The following is a 21,264-nucleotide window of genomic DNA, read 5'->3' as shown; positions in this document are numbered from 1 at the left end:
TTGATACACTTTGTACATTTTATCTCTGTAGCGAAACTGAATGTCGTACGTTTCTTTGTCGCGGTACAAAGTTATGTGATACTATCAGCACAATTTATGTGAATTTTTTTCTCTGGAAATGAAATGAGCTCCGACAAAATTATGCGGATACAGAGATTCAAATAAAATACTTGAAATAAAAAGATGGAACATTAACTTTACTGTGTGTATATATATATATATGTATATGTATATATAAATTGTTTACTTATATATTAAAATTAACATTCGTCATAAAAGTGACGTGTTATATAGAACATTTAAAAAAATATTATTATAAATTACTAGTTTACAGATTAATCTGATAATATTGTTACATATAAATTATGTAAATAATTCAGATTTTACTATAGAGCGGAAATCTTAAATCAAATATTATGTTATATCCAGTATTGGAACAGATACCATTTGAAAGGTATTTAGATATAGATATAGGTATTGTGTGGGAAAAGTATTTATTATAGATATAAGTATAGATACATTTTTTTACAATTACCTAGGTATAGATACAGATATAAATAAAAAGTATCTGAAAATTTAGATATTTTTTAGGTACTTTCAATAAAAAAAGAAGGAAAAATGGGGGAAAACAGGAAAAATAGAAGTAATAAGCAACGTAAATTAAATATCACATTTTGTTTGTTTATTTTAACAAAACCCAGACGATAACATTAAAATCTGTTTCATTAATAGTTTTAAATAAATATTGAGTATTATTTAGTTTTACATGCATAAGCATATCTACAAAACTGATAAATCATAAAATTAATTCTACTCGTTATCAATTTCTTACCCTTGATTACATAAATTTTTAGTTTTAATGAATAGCTTTAACCATAAGAATATCGGTCTTTAATTAATATATCAGCGCATAAGTACTAGTACTAGATTGTTAATTTCTGAGTTGATTTAGTATTTGCTTGCTTTTCAACAAGCGACACAGATGACACGGTATGAGGCACAGTGTATCATTACATCCTTGTTGTTCGTAAATGTTAAACAAGGATGAGATGATCACTGTGTTATACTGTGTCGCTTGTAGGAAGGCACTTTTAATAGTGGCGACAGTATTTGTGTATAAATACCTTGTATCTATGTATCTAAAACTTAAAAGATACCGTATCAAAAAATATCTAGGTACGGATATAGGTATCTCCGCCTATAAGGATCTAGGTAATGCACTTAGGTACAGTTAAAGTATCTAGATACTGTATCTAGATACTTTTACCTAGATACGTTCCAACACTGGTTATATCGGTTCAGTGAGTACTGACATATTAATTAGCTGTCTATAATTATATTTGCTCACGTTTTTCTAGCGATAAATATAATGTTGTATACCAAACTCAATTTTCTAAATACGTCAACATGATCATAATTTAAATAAAAGTAACAAATCCGAGGTAACAAATCCGTTAGTCACGAGGTTTATTAAAAATTACAATTTTAATTAGTATGCGTTATTGATTAGACTTACTATTTTGTATTATTCATTCAGATTTTTCATAAAATATTCAATGTGCGTAATTTACGTTTTCTGTAAAAAAAAAAAGAATCCGTTATCCTGTTATTATAGACAAGAATATTATTTTAGATACATAATACATATAATACCTTTGATAATCATGTGCAAGATTATCAGATGACCCAAACGTACGATCCCTTGTGTTTTTGTAATATGTCCTTCAAAGTAATACTGAAGCATGATATGAAAGCAGTACGTATTTAGTAGATTATACGGAGGCGTAACGTCGCTCTATAAATTAAAAAATAAGCTGCCTACATTTCAGCAATAATAGCTGATTAAAATTCTTCTCACGAAGAGTCCGATTCGATTTTCGCTCTAGGTCTACCACAGTTTCACTTACGAATTGCAATATGCAGTCGTGCGACGTGCCGCGGATGTCTGATTTATCATTCGTGGTTATCGTTGTTGTCGAGTATCAATCATATTCCGCGCAATCGATACGAAAATCACAAACAATACGATTTTACGCGAACTTTCGGCAAATTTCCAAATCGTGACAAAACATAGCAAAAAAAGATATTTGCTGTCAAAATGCACAAAGCAAAAGCATGCTTGAGAAGCTTGACCTAATTTTTCTGAAATTTCAACGCCATTATTATACATATGTATATGAAATAATATTTGCATGATAGGCTCGCGAGGTATGCAGTAACAAATATAACCTATGTTGCGTGATGTTAAAATCGCGGATGGAATTTGCTCGAGGATTATATTTTCAGCAACCCATTTAAAATGTCTATCATAGCGGCATGGTCTTTCTAACGATTTATGAGTTTCGTTTTATATGTTTGTAATAATTATACTCTCGGCATAGAATTTTAATGAAAACGAAAGAATATGATACAGATGATCACTCGATAAACACATACATTTTTTAAATTCTTAGCAATTTAATAAAATTGATGTTTTTAATTTGTTCCGTATATCAAGGGAATAAAATATCGAGCAAAATAGTGAGACTAGGAAAACCTTTAGTGTACGATTAATTAATACACGCGTTTTATTTATTTATGAATTACTCAGTTTCAAATTAAACAAGTGTTCGAATTCTGAAATTTTTACAATAATATGCGCGACAAAGTTTTAGTAAATTTTCTACAAGTAAAATTTTATACAATCAATTGTAATATTAGATCATCCGTGGCAACATGCAGAGACGAATCACTAATTCGAGTATAATGACGCACGGAGACCAGAAAGATATTTGCGGGGATTAATAAATTTTCATGCTTGACTTCCGGGGTCAACCGAAATTCTGAAGAGAGCCGGAAGGCCGTTTCGCGAGCTAACGCGTTAAAATGTTAACGCGCCCAGTGCCTGAGACAGTTTCCACAATTGCTACCGCTCGCGAACAACTGGCAGCATGCGGCACATCCCTCTCTCTGTCTGTTCCCATTTATATACTTCAACACCTCCAGAAACAGTGACACGAAAATGAATTTCTGAACTGTCAGAATATATATATATATATATACTAGATTATAATATACTAGATAATATATATATATATACTAGATAATATATATATACTAGATAATATATATGTACGTATATATTCGGTATACTTATTAAACTTCTTATAAATGTACATACACTCATATGTTTGAGATGCACCGTCGCACTAAACGGTAAATGGCGAGTGTCCTAAACGCGAACACTTCCAATTGAATTCATAATTTAACTAGAGTATACAGAGTACATGTCCTTTTAACAGACGCGCCGGAGGAAAACCCGAGGAGAGAAATAACAGTCTCCCGCTAATTTTTCTCTAAGAAAAAATTGACATTAATTTTATCATAGAATCTGCGACGTAGAAGATTGCCTTTTATAGAAAGTTAAACGTTCTTAGTAAATGAAAGCGTTTCCACTCATTATTCTTGCAGATATTGCTCTTTAAAAATTTTCAAATACTCAATGTGATGCGGATATCCGGAAAATTTTAATGAACTTATTCGAGAGTGATGGATGTCCGAAGCGATGGGTAATTAATTCATCGCACGGTAATGCGTGAGAAAACATATCGCTACGGGGACACATCTCATCTCGTCCTAGATCACCGGAAGAGATTAGCTAGACACGGAAAACGTAAACAATGTAGTATGTCAGATTATTAATGTAGTGCTGTAATAAATATTCGAAGATACTTCCTGTCATTTGTATGCGTGCTTCACTCGACCGCCTTTAGGTGGATTATGGGTGAACGGGTCGGGTCAGGTTGAGTTGTGAGAGAGATGTTACGTATGTTACATACAACGCGACCATGCGATCATCACAAAATCATGATGGAACTATCGAGTAAGTGATGATGCACGAACGAGAGAGGAAAGTTGCAAAAAAATGTTTTATTACAGTTTTTGCTATCGATCTCTAGCGAATTGATTCCTATATGTTGGCCTGGAGCAAAAGCTGGGATACACATATCTACAATGTTGCTCTTTCAAAGTTATATTTATATATTTACCCGTAAAAAAACGAGTTATAGTGACTGTTTTTTTGTAGATGAATATATTTTATATTTACATGAACTTTTTCTTTTATTCCAATTGACGACCAAGTGTTTCTACGCAAAATTCTTTTGCTAAAATCTTTTTAATGCGAAGGTAAATATCATCTCGTAAGAGGTACGGTGGAAATACAATTTTATATCCGTCGCATCTAAATTATATTTATATATTTTTTTTAATGTAAGTCCAATTTATGGACATATAATTATGTATTATAATGCCATGTCTATTGAAAATTACTACCTTATTATTATTATGCATCCTGTATAGTCGTTACGATTTATTGCATTGCACATCGTTCAATCGAATAAATTCGAAAACTACGGTGATATTTGAAATGCAGTGGTACATGCCGATTGTATCCGCGATTTTGTTATCCTATATACAATTTCAATATTAAATCCGAATCTGCATGGTCATCTATAAACGCCGTATACACATGGATTATTTTATTACGTTAGATTGTTATTACAGTTTAGTGTTGCTCAATTAACTTTCCGTCATGTGTACGATACCTGAATTGAACTAAAGCTGTGAATAGTTGGACGGTTCATTAAACAAGGTATATATTCGACATTTAAAATAAATGGCACATATTTTATACGATGTAATATTCCATTAATCTTCGTAAAAAGAAAACAAAAGATCAGTATAAATCAGAATAAAAAATCATAAATTTGCCCAACTCTTTAAATTTGTTTTGTACCCCTTTCATTATAATATTTTGCAACATAACTTTTTATTACTTGACAGCCTAAGATTATTTGGTTTTTATGTATTTTAGATATTTACTGAAATAGGCTGTATCAAAATTAGTAGTCAAATGCAGGGAGTTGTAATTATTATTACCTGTATTGATCGCATACATCAGCCGCAAGGCAATTAGACAATTTCTTCCGTACAAACACAATTATATTTCCTCACTCTGTTGATCAGCATTTGAACGTGTCCCGCAGCGGTAAATATTGTTATCTTTATATATTTCCACGCTAATTTAGCAAACAATACTTAATTGATCATAACATCGAAGAAATTGAAAACTATAGCAGGAATATTGACTAATTATTAAAATATATAGACAGATACAAATTCTTTATTTTAAAGTCTTTTATTATATCAGCATAATTATTAACAATCCTAACACCATGATTACATTGACATTTTTGTCTTAATCTACCTAAACTGCCGCCAATATAGATTAGAATTTATAATAGTAATTAACTTTTTATTTGATAACAATGCTACACGGAGAGAATTTTTTCTTAGAGTTTTGAAAATATGATAGTCGTGAGACAACATTGTATTTCGAAAAGAATTTTATATAAATCTCTCTCATTCATTAATAAAACTATAATAAAATATAAAATAAGTTTGATTAATTTTACTGAAATGCATGGTAAAAATCTTTAAAATATTATATTATATATTGTACCTCAACTACCATATTTCCAGGGTAAATTTTAAAAGAAAATTCTTTCCGTGTATGAATAATATTTTTTTTATCATCTTCTGCTAGATAGTTTGATGAATAACCATAAATTATATTCAATGTTATAAGTTTCGAACGGATTATAGACATGATATATATATATGTATAAACCTTTACGCATTTTCAGTGATCCCGTGGCATCAATCAGTTCTTGATACCTTTTCCAATCTGATCTCCCTGTCTCTCTGAAGCATTCAGAGCACCTACCATGGAACAAGTCAGAATGGATTCCGATTGGAATTATTGAATTATTCCCTAGATTTCTATTGTGTTTCCTAGGGAAAACGGAATAATTCCGATTGGAATTTATTTTAACATGTGGTATCCATGATGGTATCCTGGTTAATTTTTAATCAAAACGGAATTCATAAGAGAAAATGAGATAATTCCATATATTAATTATTTATAATATTTAAGCTTAATTTATTTTCTTTAGAGTATGATTACGTGATAAAAGCTGTCGCACACAGATTGATAAAAGCGTACGTATGCATATAGTATACAATCTGTCACATATGGCGTGCTTAATACGATTCATATTGTACGTCACAATTTGTGTTAAGTGTTTCTGTAATCAAGACATTTTTACGCTTGTGCACTTTGTAATACAGTTCGCCACACATTTGCTTTTAGTCATCGTAATGTAGTTAGGCCCTATAATGTCAATCACGCTTTCTATGCATAATAAGAATGATTATTAATGTACGTAGCATTAAGATCATACGCCAAGACTATTATGTAGATTCTATAATTTTACATGGGTATTTAAAAATAATAATCATGAAAATTCACACGCAATTAGCTTCGAAATATGCAACTAGTAGCTAATGATGAATGAATAGATGAGATATATGCAATAGATTATTAAAACTGTCGCGATCCCATATGTCGAATAATAGAAGTATAATATAAGGTAGAAATATAATAGAAGCACGGATAATATAAGAAAAGCTTGCACGTGATAAAATATTAATTTCTAATATTTTTCTCAGAAAGATATATATTTTTAATTTACACGTTTATTTAAAAATTAATTTAAAATACGACTAATAATTTCATAATTATGTAATAATAAGCATTATTTTGATAATTTAACATTTCAACATATTAATTTAACATATTAATTTTACGATATATTTGAAAGTCTCACTTAAAATATTAAATACAATTAAGTTATGAATTTTACACTCACCGATATTGTAACTGCTGTGAATATCGACGTACTCACTAAAATGTTTGTATCGCGTGAAATCGTGCTCATTTTGCTATACAAATATGTATAACAGGCAGTCTCTCTTGTGGATATTTCAGTTTGCACAGTTTGGTACTGATCACATAGCGGAAATAAACACGCTCTGACAATTTTATCTCAGCTTTAATATTTTATACCATTGAAGAATCCAAGTTAATTTTCCAGAAATGTAGAACGGAATGTTATTTTAATCGTAGAAATTTTTTAGGAGTTACATGCTAACAGAATAACAACTGATTTTTAACTGCGCGGCATCTGTACACGGAGAGAATTTTCTTTTTAAATTTACTCTGAAAATATGATAGTTGTGGTACAATACAATATTGTAAAGATTTTTACCATGCACTTCAGTAAAATTGATCAAACTTACTTTATTGTAATTTTATTAAGAAATGAGAGAGATTTACATTAAAATTCTTCGAAATACAATGTTGTCCCACGACTGTCATATTTTCAAGGTAAATTCTAAAAAAAAATTCTCTCCATGTATGATAAATTACTTGTGTGTCAGAAAAGGGATAATAAGTTCGCTGAAAGAAACTCTCTTTACAGAATAGTCAATTTGTGATGCTTACTTTGAATAGAGAAATTTTGTCATTTTTCACTTTGCGTAGCATTACGATACGAGTAACAAGTATCGTTATCTGCACATCAACTGTACGAAAACTGAAAGAGATTGACTGTGAAACGTTAAAAGTTGATCGTTAAAAGTTGCTTCAGGTTTCACTCGATTAACTTTAGAAGTAGTGATGTAACGTTTCTTTTTCTCCTTCGATTAACTCTTCATCTTTGTTCGTTTGTTCTTTTTCGAAATGGTATAGAATTTTATGTAATAATTTAAAAAGACGGAAAAAGAGAGAAATTATTGCAGAACTGCAATTTCAATTATCAATAAATATTGTGTAACTTGTACTTTATATTCCATTGCGATCCGAGTACGTTTGTGAATGACGAAGCAGAATTTTTCGCATTGTGCATATAAATGTACAATACATATATGCATATATATATATATATATAATATATATACCAATTTCCATTAACACATTCTTCATTCATTCTTCGTAACAACTCCAAATTTTATATAACGTTAGTTGAAATGATAGGGGAGAGTGGGCATGAAAGAGCCAGTTTTTTCAAAATATGGAAAAAAATATTTAATCTGGTGTTGAACAAACAAAATTACTTTTTAACTTAAGTATACACATTTGTCTATAAGATCCATTGACAGAAAAATAATTTAACTATTAACAGAGATTTAATCACCATTTTTATATAAATTGGAAATTCAGCTCTTTCAAAACAACATGGAAGAAGCTTCATCACCTGTTTTGAAAGAACCGGATACTAAATTGTATAAACTTTAACACAAATCAAATAAAAATGTCACTATTTAACAAATATTCTTTTTAGAAAATTAATAAATGTGTGAAAAATAGAAAATACAATATTTTTAATTAAAAACATGTATTGCAAAAAATGAAAATTTCTCCCCAAAAAAATTTAAAAAAAGTAGAATTATATTAAAAAAAACATTCCTGTGTACGATGAAGGAATCACGCAAAGAGGCAATAAAAGAACTGGCTTTTTCAATACTCTTTCATAACACTATGTGTAAAAAAATCTAATCACAGAATATCTGATAAACTACAACAAGCAAAAAAATTTGTAACTACGTTCTTAGTTACGTAAATGTATATAGTATTCGATAAAAAAATACTTTTTCTAAAAGCTAATCGCAAATAAATGAAAAAGACTTGGAAATTTAACTCAAGAAACTTACTTTTTGTAATGATAATTTTGCATCTCTCATTATGGCCACGCTGTTTTGACGATGATTGTCAAATGTTTATGGATGACGTAGTTTTAGTATACTGTTATCAAATGAAAATATTTTTAAATTTTTGGCTATATTCAATTAATTGCAATACGAAATTGCTCTTTCTAAACATGTCTCTTTCATGCCCACTCTCCCCTACTTTAGCTTACATATTGTCATCTAGTTATCTAATACAATTTGAATACGTAAACAAAATTTAAACACAAAAAATAAGTAATTTAATTTATATTATATTATTACCTGTTTGGTTCAATTATTAATGCTGATTATTTCTGCAAATTATGTCGGAATTCTTTAAATGGTATAAAATCATCATGAGAATCATCTTATAACTGTCTTTTATTATATTAATTTTATATCACTTGTGTTAGAGAGATTATTAGTAATCTTCACGTTATGTTTGTGAACAATATCAGAATAAAGTTCTCGTTTAATTATCAAGTTTATAGTGTTAGATATACTTTGAAGAAGAACACAATCAAAGTTTAATATTTTCACTGGAAAGGGGTATAATTACTTCTCTATCCACTTTCTATTTGCGTATTTAATTTCGATAATGATCCGGATATTTCACACTTAATACATATTCTTTACAGTGTAACTTTATATAATTATTAATCCTATAAATTATTATCTGATTGAGAGTTAATCTTTAATAACGAATGATTTATTTTTAATAACACGGTAATAAATAAAAAATTGGCATTTATATTTTTATCACTAACAATTTATGTATATCTAGCTTAAAGTCTGTCCACAGAACACTAAAAACTGTATTCCAGCGTAATAATTGGATTGCTATTTGTTGATGTTAAAATTAATATTTAACGTTCGCTTATATAAGAGACGATGTGTTTATATTAATCGGTATCACAAAGATCTAATTTTACGCATTTAATGCTAACGTTTCTCGCGACCGGCAGCAAGTAGTAACAGTCGACGTCTGGTACCGGCATCAGCGACGCGTACGCGACGGATCTGCGCCGCTGACTGAAACCAGGCTGGCTCCGGACTAGTCCGGGATACCGCACACCTCGCCAACTCCATGGCCAATCATGAACGAGCCGTATGTCTTTATGTTCCTCGCGCCACCCTTGTGCACGCATCAATCCTTACGCAATATCGCAGGATAAATACTCCGTGCGACCGACCTCGTCAACATTACGTGCGTCGATATGAAACAGTTTCTTTGACTGCATATGAAGTTATAGTACGCAAAATATATCGCTCAAGGCAATTGCATATTTTCCACGAACGAATAAGTCTACAATTTCCCTCATATCCTGCGCATGACGAAAATTTTACCGGTTTAAACAACTCAAAATTTATGCAAACTCACTCGGTTAGTCGCGCGCCGCATTAAAACAAAATATACAAGATACCATACTACAAGGGTTGTAAATAAGATAGCGGCAAACATTTTATATACGACTGAGATTTATTGTCGTGGAAAAGTAGCGTTACATCCCTCCAGCATAATCCTCTCTCCGATGTACATAACATTCTGCTTTATATATCCGGAACGCTACGTCTGGAAGGTGTCAGACACCATCAGCGAAGACATTTTTGTTGCTGTGTGTAACATAGAACGCTCCACACTGCTTGTAGGATAACGTCTCGTGCGCGAACGCCCATCTACCGCGTCACAATTCGATATAGCATTGCTTGAGTATACTTACTTGCTTCCTCGAAATCTTGCCAGCGTTCTTTAACTTGTGTTATCCAGTCATTTTCACTCTTATTCATGCGCATTCCACCTTAACAAACATGTCTTTGGGTGAATCTTGTTTAACCTAAACTTTATAATTTAGTATGCTTATATCCTAATGTGCTATGGGCGTTTATATAAATATATACACATATTCTACCGAACAAACTTACTATTAATTTAAGAAGTAATCGCAGCAAATATTTGAAGAGTTCAAAATGGCAATATATAGCCACTACTTTATATCTGACTCCCAGGGACACGCATTTATTTCTAACTTTAAAAGGTAATTTTTCTAACTTTTTAAAGCCAACAGAGTAATTTAACAGAAAGGTCAAAACATTTAGAAACATATATTTACAAAAATATACAGAGGACAGCTAATGCCTAGTTGCAAATCTAGTTGATTTATATCATCTTTATAGTGCAAAAACAAACTGGTTGTTTCAAGTCACTTTTATTTTAATTTATTACGAGAGATACATTCTTTTATATTTTTAGATCTATACTTTTCGTAAAAAATAGAATCACGTATATAAAAATTTTACTTAAACTTAATATCTGATTCTTTATCGTGCTTTATCTTTATTAGGATTTGTTTGTTTGTAGACTTATGTTAATGTATTTGAACACTATTTTATTGTCCCTATATGTCCCTAAGTCTTTTTATTCTATTTTTCAAATTAATTTGCATTATCTTAGAATAATATTGCATTTGCAATTGACATTGGCGGATAAATAAAGCGAGAGGAAGAAAACGTGATATGATAGTGATTTTTTCCCTAGCAACGCGACCGCGAAACTGTCGCTGGAACTTCACCCTCGCAAGGTAGATCGATGAGTAATTACGCGATATACCTATGTGTTAGACGACACGGGCAGGTGCGACATGGAATCTTGCAATTTTCTTCTATCCGTTTTATTTGTTCCACGTGGAATCGCACGCGTGACCTCCCATGGATCGTGTAATAACTATAATGAAGCGCGTACACTGTTAGATATCAAAAAAGCAATAGTAATCCAATCCTTTGAGTTAAATAACATTTTATATTTTTTTAACTTCCATGTATATCAAAATGTAAATCAATTCATTTTTGTGTTTAGTTTCAAAATAAACAACGCCCTATTAATATGCACTTAGTAAATAATACTACCTATATAAACTAAATTTGAGTTCAATTTAATACATTTTCTTAAGTTAAATTGTTTAATTCCATTGTTTTAGTTAAATTAACGACATATTGAGCAATGATATAAGCAATGACGACCTATGATAAAAAATAACAAAAATTAGGTATAATTTGATATTACGAATTTAACAGTGTATGTTTCGCGCGCTATTAATGCTCGAATATTCATTGCATTTCAATGGTATGTGAAGGAAGATGAAAAATAAGAACAAATCACCACTTGTTCTTTATTGTTTGTTGATAGTTAATAACGCTTTAAAATAACATTTCAGTGATATCAATCCATGTGTTTTCTATTTGTAAGGCAGGGGCAGGCACATCTTTCAAATAAACTGTATACAGATCGTTCAAATAAATTATCTATACGTGCTCCCAAGCATCGTGTACTTTCTTATACGATGATTAATCATCTTGTACGAAAGAGGAATGAAAATAACGAGAGAGATGAGAGAAACTATGGACGTATCGGATTCTGCGGTTTAAATTTACAATTCAATAATGCAGCGTCGAGTGAAAAATTACGTTGCTGAAAATTATAAATTATAAATACATACAAATTTGCAAACAACACACAGAGCAAAGATAATTTTGTAAGAAATTAAATGTTACGGTAGAAAAATAACTAATATGCTAGTTCCTTTTCATTTGATTGTAATCAATATAAGGTAATTTAAAATTACATTATTATAATGTAAATCAAAACCGGCTGCATCCGTAGTCCAAAATAGTATGCCCAAAATCAAATAATTCTTGTCTGAATACTCGGTATGCAAATTTGTAACTGATATCGTAATGATAAGCATTTCGCTACAAGTTTCGTCTTAGATTACTGATTTGGTTTGTATGTACACATACGTCTTGCGCTTTGTGGCTTGCCGTTGTGGACACCATATAACATATACCTCAAAGTTCGTAACTACAAGTTCCACGTTCAAGTTTGTGACACATCTCGTTCCGTTCTAATTATACATTCAGATATGTACGTCAAAATATACGTTAGAACATTATATCACTTAAATCATTAGTGTCGTATGCGATATGATTGATCGCAATTAAATTTCATTTTGTCTTATCGGAGATTTGTAATGCAGATCATCTTTCATCACAGCTCTCAATTTTCTACATTTCAAGTTATTTCATCTTTCAGTCATAGTATCTCAAAAATGGTCAGTCAGTTTGCCCCGTAATTTTAAATTATGCATGTGGAATAAATTATCAGGCGACACAGCGGCTGCTTTAAATTCCGCATAAATGCGCGATCACGAAAATCGCGCAAAATCCCTTTCATCAAAGAATGTCTATATTAAATATTCCGTCATGCCACCTCATTTTCGACGGAATTGTCGACGGTACACGAAATACATGCAAATTCCGCCAGAGCATTCAAATACCACTGGTATACTTCCTTGTACCAGATATGTGTTATCATCTGAAAAACTTTCCGTGTCCCATTTGTTCCATTCGTACAAATTCAGGTACCAGTTCTATACAATTTTTTAAAGCTTCATTGCCCCTAAATGAATTCTATGATGCATAAAACGATGAAATACGATTGTATGAAATTATATTGAGACATATGGTAAGTAAATAAATATTATTTAAATTTATTTGTTTTTTTATATTTACTTGTTAAATGAGAAAGTAAAATATATTATATTGTCAATATTTTTTAGAACCTTATATTAAAATAAATAACGATTTATTTAAATGTTTAAAATATATAACGTTTAAATAACAACGCGCGTATATGTGTAGGTGTATCTCTACTCAGAAAAAGACATAAGTATAACTGTATATCATAGAGTACAAATTTAAAAAATAAACATATAACTTATCTAGAAATTACAGCAGATATTTTATGTGTGTGAATATTTATATTCTCCTCTATTTTATAAAAATATTTTATATAGAATATATGATCAATACGTTATGTAATAATAAGTAATACATCCTTTTTCATTAATGTTTATAAATATAACTACTTTGTATATTGATCTCTCACATCAGATATATTTTTTGTCCTTGTTATACCTTATATTTGATTTTTATACGTAAAAACATGAAGCTCGGATAGTTTAAAAGAAAACAAAACCTGATTTTTAAGTATTTTTTTTTCAAATACAGCGAGAATGGCAGATCCTTTTTTTGGAAACTTCTCTTTTCTCGTTAAATTCAAGTAAGTTATTTTATTGTTCTATTTTATTTCTTGCATTCGCATTTCTCACGCTTGAACAAGACCATCGCTCATAGTCTGTTTAAACTCGCTCAGTAATTTAATCTTTAAGTTGGCTTGAAAGTAGGTATGTCTACATCAATAAATCGAATTTAATGCACAATGGAATATTGAAAAAATAATTAATATTTATAAGCCACACGCGCCAGATCAGAAAAACCGTCAGGAATGTAATCTAGACTGAAAATTAACTGTCTACGCGCGTGCTATCGTGCTCAATAACTCAAAATTTACGATCACGTGAGAGTTAATTATCGCCAACCCTGAGTCCGTCTGGAAAAGCGCTGACGCGAGCCCGTAAACTTTCCGTCGCTAATTTCTAATGCTTTCTGTTAGAATGAAATTCCGAAGCGATCGTGCGGATCGCGAAGAGAGACATTCGGATCGAAAGTCCGCTGGAGTTGGAATCGGCACCCTTCTTATCCGTATCCGCTTCCATCGCAAAGTCGCCACTTTCGACGTAATCGCGCCACGTGAGTAGATACGTGACTGCGAATAAAGGACCATCGATCGTGATTGAAAATAGAAAATACAGGCTTATACGGCTATGTAATCTTTTTGAATCGATCACTTGTCAGGAACGCGATGTCACAGCGAAAAGGTCGCCGTCGTGGTCAATTAAATCAAAGCGCGAGGTCGGTTTCAACATCAGCATTATCATGATACAATTTCCCATTTCCTCTCTTCCTATTGTCGAGACGACGAACAGATAATGTCGTTAACGATATGCATCAAGAACATGTCTCTGCGAGTATATATGTGCGAGTTACGTTACGTCTTGTATCGGAGTTACAACTTCTCTCCCTGCATTCGTATATAACACAAAATTTCTGATAAATTTGTAAAAACTACCCCGGTATTATAAAATACATAAATTAATATCTGTTCGTGAGTAATTTATGTATTAACGTTAAGCTTTGATAATTACGTAATCAAGGCGAGAAATTTTCCTTAGATTATATAAAGAAGGATATATGAAGTAGTCGGTGTGATCTATATATAGATTAAGCTTAAAATAAATTTTATTCTACCAAATTGGTATTTTTATTCTTGTAGTATGACTCTGTTTCTAAGCGGAGATAACGAATGTAAGAAATGATGATAAATGAGAGCTGCAACATGCGGTTTGGCTAGATGTTTTTATTTTCAATTTTCAACGCGATAAGTATATGAGTCGAAACTGATATGTGATGACATGATTTATTACTTATATGACGACACCGCAGTTTTAGCTTGTGAAATTCTCATTCAGTGAGAAAGTTTGGATCAGTCCGATCTCGTCCAGCAACTTCTCCTATCGGAATATTCAAAGAGTAACAGAATTTCGATAGTTCTCTCGTTACAGTATTGAATGCGATAAACTACACGTGTATAACCTGTCGAATGAATTTCATAATGATTTTCCAGCAGGATTACAACTTGAAGTTGTTAACGAAACTCTATTTTCTGATATTATAAAAAAATCAATCAACGTTAATTATTTTAACTTTCAAGTTGTAATCCTAATTGTTTTTCTTCATACAATTATTTTTACTTTTTACGCTGTTTATTACCTGCTGTTGTATTATATTTTAATAACTTTCCTATCGAAGAACCATCCGGTCTCATGCTAACGACTGAAAATAACATTTTGTTGTAGTGTGTATATTGAGAGTATAACAGTAGAATTAGAATATTGTGACGCATGATATAAACGCGTACGTGTCGTTCTCTTGTATTCTCCATTTTATCGTTCTTTTATTTTTCCCAAAAGCGCGAGCGTTTCGTCAAAAAGAATTTTAGTTTGCTACAGAATCGCATATCGATCACTTTACTCTTTGAATACTGATGAAAGAACAATCGTTTTAATGAGGCACTTTGTTCTCCTTACTTACATTATCTTTCTTCTGTTATCTCCATGATCAAAGATGACTTTGACAATCACGAATCACGGATTATTCAGGTCTTTTACTGCACGTGTTGAAGAAATGCGCAAAACTAAATGACATTTTACGAATCTGGCAGTTTCGTCACGTTTCTGCACACAAATTTTACTCTCTTGGGACCTTTCTCTGCGAGCTTTAGCTAAGAAAAAATTTATGCAAATTAGTGCAAAATTAAACGAATTTTCAAAATCAAGTTGGTTAATTAATGTAAGCTCTTATTTGTGATAACACATATATAAATGAACTTGAATAATAAAATTTCTTTGACTAACGTCGATTTAATGTACTATAAAATAATATGAATATACGTGTGTTATTTCATATTAAAACGAAGTAGATTTAAACTAATGTTTTTACATGTAATTATAAAATAAATGTATACAAATAATCCCCACGGCAATATCAAAATACACGTTATTCTAATAAACATGAATATGTAAACAATATAAAAGTTTAATTTGTTCTATTTAATTAATTTATTTTTATTTGCATTAATTTATTATAGCTATAATTATATTTATATAATATCAGTATATGTACATTGTTATAAAAGAGCTAAACCATTTTTCATTGAATTAAAAAGATAAAAGATAATTCACTTTACAAGCATATATTTATATAAATTTAAATCTTGTAGGATCGACGCGTGAACTCACTAATAATATGAAATAAAGGCCTAATGCCGGTCGAAAAGCTAGATCTTAATTGCTTTTTAAATAATTCAAATGTGAATTATATATATATAGTACTATATATGTATACTTGCATATATACCATATTTATAGTCATATTCACTACACGCCGAAATTTTTCTGGACTTTACAAGATATATTTATATATTTTGTATTTACACACTCATTGTACTGAACGAAAAGACGTCGATTAATAAAAAGAGATTTCTATAAAAAATATACTTCAAATCGTTTGAAAATTTGAAATTTTCGTCGTTTAGAATCTCAAACTCGGCGAACAATATCGCACGCATGGTGCAATTAGATTTCGATGGAAGATAATTCCACCATTATCGCACATTCGCCGATAATTGGCTAATATCTAGCTAAAAAGATAAATACTTTGTGATAGAAAATTAATGATAGATTAATCTTACTTGAAAATCTTATATTAAATAAAAATACTCTCAAGATACTTTCTCTCAATTATGATTTTTAGAAGTAGATAAATTTTAATCATAAAATTAAACGTTAAGATATTGGAAAAAAGTTATCAACCCTTTTTTTTATTAACTCATCGATTTTTCTCGTGTGACGCAAATTGAAGTCACGTCGATTTGCAAACTAAATTGGTTACGTGTTTATCCAGTAACGAAACAAACGAGCAATTATGTGATAGTTCCGTCAGTTCCGCCATTACTAATGCCCAGGAATACAGATATTCGGCAATAGACTCTAAGCACTATCAGCGAAAGTCTTTAAAGTATATCCGTCTCTTAATTCACGTCGACAACGTAACGGAGGCATTTTATCGCGGAATGTGAAGACATCCATCTGATGCTCGATAAAGGATCACCCCTCCCATTGCTGAGGATCTCGTTTCCGTGGAGCGAAAGGTTTCGACTGTGACTCGTAAACCGGATCTATCATCCAATAGACATGATAACGTCTGCATACAGTCTGAGTTCTTTCATTTGATTGAAATTCAATATTTTATTTACGCTGGCTTTCGCAAAAAGCCAGAATACTTTGATCGAAATATCCGCGTAAGCTCCTTAACTCTATCAAGAAAGCTCTTCTCTTTCTGATGAAAATGAGACGGTCTCATATGCGAACCTCGTCTTTTGCGTCGTAACAAGTCGATCTGATCAATACATTTTTCGCCATTATTGCTTATGACTTGCATATAGCAGTATTATACTTAATATTAGATTGCATGCTGTACTGCCCATGCTTTATGTTTGCTCGGAAATTCATGTAAGAGAAGAGAATCGAGAATTACGTCCGTGATAAAAATTACTCTTGCATACGCAATGCCAGTGAACGAACCGGATGAGGAAATTTTTGAAAGAGATCAATCACAGTATCAGGTTAGTTGTACCCTGCACGAATTTATTAGAATGTACCGTGCATTAAGTCGAATCGCTTTACTAAATCGTTTTAATGGTTGTATAAATATGAGAAGATGAAACGGAATTGCATTGACATATCTATATTAGGTTGTTAATAGCGCACGTCACGAAGAAAATGACAGAATGCTAGCAAAACAGGAAGTAATCAACGAGAACGGCGAAACCTGGATATCTCCGAGTGAGTTAATCAATTCCCATCTTGCATATTCGTTTACGTCGCACTAAATTTTCTGATAATCTCAAACACACACGAATGTACAGAAACTCGTTTTGTATGCTGTTAATTAATTAATAAATTTTAATTAACCTCTGATTACAAGACAGGAAGAAGTGATTAAATAATTTATTTGCTCTTTATTTTCTTCTCTTCTTTTGTAAACAAATATATATCGAATAAACATAATTATAGCTGACCATGAAGAATTTTAAAATACATGCGTATTTTTTATTCAGTAGCAATCAATCGATCTCGATTTGTGTTTTTAATTTTATATTATTTAAAATCCATTAAGAAAAGAAATTATCATTCAATTCGTTCGAATTTATATCGAGTCATTTGTTTACTTTAACTCTTTGACATTTCGTACTGATATGTCCGTCGGCGTAATCGTTGAAATAAATAACATTTAAGATTATTATTAGTTCGCAATAGCATGTGCAGTAGCATACGCGAAATTTATGTGGGTAATTTTCTTTTGGTCTTGTAACTCTTTGATGAAAAACACATCATTATATGCACACAGGATGAAGTTTTGCGAGACGAATAGAGAGATATAAGATTGCAGAAAATGTTGACTTAAAAAACCAGATTTCGTTTGAAGATTGCGTATTCGTACTCGATATGAAACTTTGAAGGAGTTATTTCGTGATTTATTTTACCGTAACATTTGCGACTCGATCTAAAAAAAGTGTTCGTCAAACTATATAAGTGTAACTTCTCTGACTTACAGTTCATCGCGGTGTGATGAATGAGATTACTTTCGTTTGATCTTTTCTCCCAAGAAATTGAATTGGTGTTTTATATATATATATATATATATAAACTTGCGTTCATGAATCGCGTTTCAATCGCGAGATTCATTCGTATTTATTGTTGCCGTATTTATTGCTATATGTAGGCGGACTAAGTATCGATCGATTTGCCAATCGCGATATACAGAAGTGGTTTATTTAGAAAGGTAAACCATGAAACGCGATCGGTTGTATGCATCATTGCATTGATTTCGCGTTTATTTACTAAAAACACTAATGGTATGTAGGTATTATAAACATTAAAATGCAACGTGTTATTGATTTTTTATGGAATCCAATATCAATATAACCAGATGCCATAATTAATATAAAAGACATCTCATCTTGAAATAAAATATAGTTTCCGAAACGATAACAGATTCTGCTGGTACTCGACGGATTAGCCCATCAAGAACAAAGAAATTACCGGAGTTATCTCGAACGACATCGAGGACGGAAGCCGTTAGGCAAGATGTCAGGAGGTTGAAGAGCGCCACGTTGGATAGAATGGGGAAGATGTTTAGAGCGCGTACGCCTGCTGTGGGAAGGTCTTTTTTAGGTTTGAATACTGTAAGTATCCAAACCTTTTAATTGAAAATATAACCTTTGATTGAAAATATAATCTCTTTTGTCGTGAATAACTTTTACTAAATAATCTAGCCTTTGAGAAATTTAATGGGTTCTGAATGATAATATTTAATATATTTATTGTTATGTTATAATTAAAACGTACGTATTTATATTAAAAACTATAATAATTTTCTTAATAATCTGATTTATCTCTAAATTTGTCGGTAATCTCATTAGTATATAACACGAATGTGTAATTGATTGTTTAATTAGGACCAGTGAAATGCATGTCAATACATTAATCGCTAGATACTAGATTGCAAAATAGAATTAATTAATCGAGACTACATTTACATTAAAAATAATTGGATATATCTAATATAATAAACTAAATTTTAAAGTAACGTTGTTCTTATATGTAATTTGAATAACTTGATGTAAAAGTTTCAATTAATGCTGTTACTTTTGACAACTTTGAAGATTTGAAAAAAGAATTTGAATCTTTGAATTTAATTGCAAACTTTTGAAGTTTAAGGTGTCTTCAAAGTTGTGAAGTTTGATGTTAACTTTGAAATTTCGGAAAATATATTGGTGCGAAAAAAAAAGTTAAAATATATTGTGGAAGTTTTTAATATCAAAACTTCGAATCTTCGAAGCTTCGAAGTTTAAATATCGAAGCCTTCGAAGCAAATCACTAGTCTTAGTTTTAACGATTTATATTTGATACCTTTGGCTCTTCTTTCTCTGTTTAGAATATGACAAGCGTAGAAGATTATAACGAAAAAGCATCGAGGAGAGAAAAAACAAACTCTTTGGGAAGAATGTTTAAGCTTGTCGACAAAGATGGTTCGCCCAGGAAGCTTTTTGTCCATCCCCGAGCCGGATCGCTGAGTCGTATACTACGTAGACATCCTCATAATGAGAACAATGGAATTATCGATAAACCTGCGGAAGACACTGGACGTGGAATTCTCTCCAGAATGCTCAACCAACTGAGAGGAAAGTAAAGATTTAAAAAACTTGTTGAGGGAATTTTTATTAGTAGGCAGACGCGACTTATCATTGAAACCTTGTATTTTAATCAGTAATTCTTAAGAATTGTAGTTTAAATATTTTCCTTTTAAGTAAACTTTGTCCTTCTTATTTTATCGGAAACATAGCTGCAACGTTTATAATATTATTATCTTTTTTCGAAATTATAAATAGTAGACTTTACATAAGTTGTTTATTAATAAAATATAAATTACTTATACCTTAAATATAATTATAATTCCATAGATTGAAATAAGAATTGAATAATATATTGTATTAATTGTAGGTCGTCCCGTGAGCGGAACTACCACTAAGCCTGATGAAGACAAGCGCACATACAACAAACTTAATTCTTCATTAGAATTGTCATCAGAAATGCCATTAAATTCAAAGACTACTAATATTATGTAGGCATTATTAATGTCTATAGAATCCGCTCGTTTCTTGGGAGACATTTGTATTAATCTTGACTTCATTGTAATAAAATTTATTTTTAATTATTTGATACATCGAATTTATGTATTAAATGAACACAATCAACTATTCAAAATAAAAAGAAATATATAATTTAGTAAAAAATTTTACATAACTTTCTTACATTTTTATCGTCTTATGTATTTGGCAAATGAGATGGGGAGGGGTACAAAATAAAGCAAGAGAGAAAAAGATTACGGGAAGAGTCACGTTTATTATGCAAGCGTGTCCCTTTTTCATATGCTCGTATAATGTGATATTACGGGACAACCTGTGCCCCTTCGTGCTTCGCACATGTTGTACAAATTCTCAGATACATACTAATATGTATTACGATGTTACGTGACAGAAATAACTGTATGAGTTTGCGAACCGTGTCATTGCGA

The 21,264-nt window shown here is 31.1% G+C and overlaps 1 protein-coding gene across 2 annotated transcripts; it reads left to right on the top strand.

Moving 5' to 3' along the window:
- Window positions 1–17,000: 17,000 nt before the first annotated feature.
- Window positions 17,001–20,904, top strand: LOC108723513 (uncharacterized). 2 transcript variants are annotated; one of them, XM_018449331.1, is made up of 6 exons: window positions 17,001–17,268; window positions 17,628–17,749; window positions 17,879–17,969; window positions 19,182–19,372; window positions 20,125–20,371; window positions 20,691–20,904. In XM_018449331.1, exons 1-6 carry the CDS (start codon window positions 17,217–17,219, stop codon window positions 20,813–20,815), a joined length of 828 nt encoding a protein of 275 aa, XP_018304833.1. In that variant the 5' UTR covers window positions 17,001–17,216; the 3' UTR covers window positions 20,816–20,904. The 2 variants fall into 2 exon arrangements, with proteins under 2 accessions (XP_018304833.1, XP_018304834.1); XM_018449332.1 differs by having other exon boundaries at window positions 17,003–17,275; window positions 17,591–17,749; window positions 19,164–19,372.
- Window positions 20,905–21,264: the final 360 nt, after the last annotated feature.

The sequence above is a fragment of the Mycetomoellerius zeteki genome, unplaced genomic scaffold (assembly GCF_001594055.1).
Source record: "Mycetomoellerius zeteki isolate Tzet28-1 unplaced genomic scaffold, Tzet1.0 scaffold243, whole genome shotgun sequence".
In the NCBI taxonomy this organism is placed as follows: domain Eukaryota; kingdom Metazoa; phylum Arthropoda; class Insecta; order Hymenoptera; family Formicidae; genus Mycetomoellerius; species Mycetomoellerius zeteki.
Note: the sequence above shows the minus strand (reverse complement) of the source record. Positions and strands in the feature narration are given on the sequence as shown.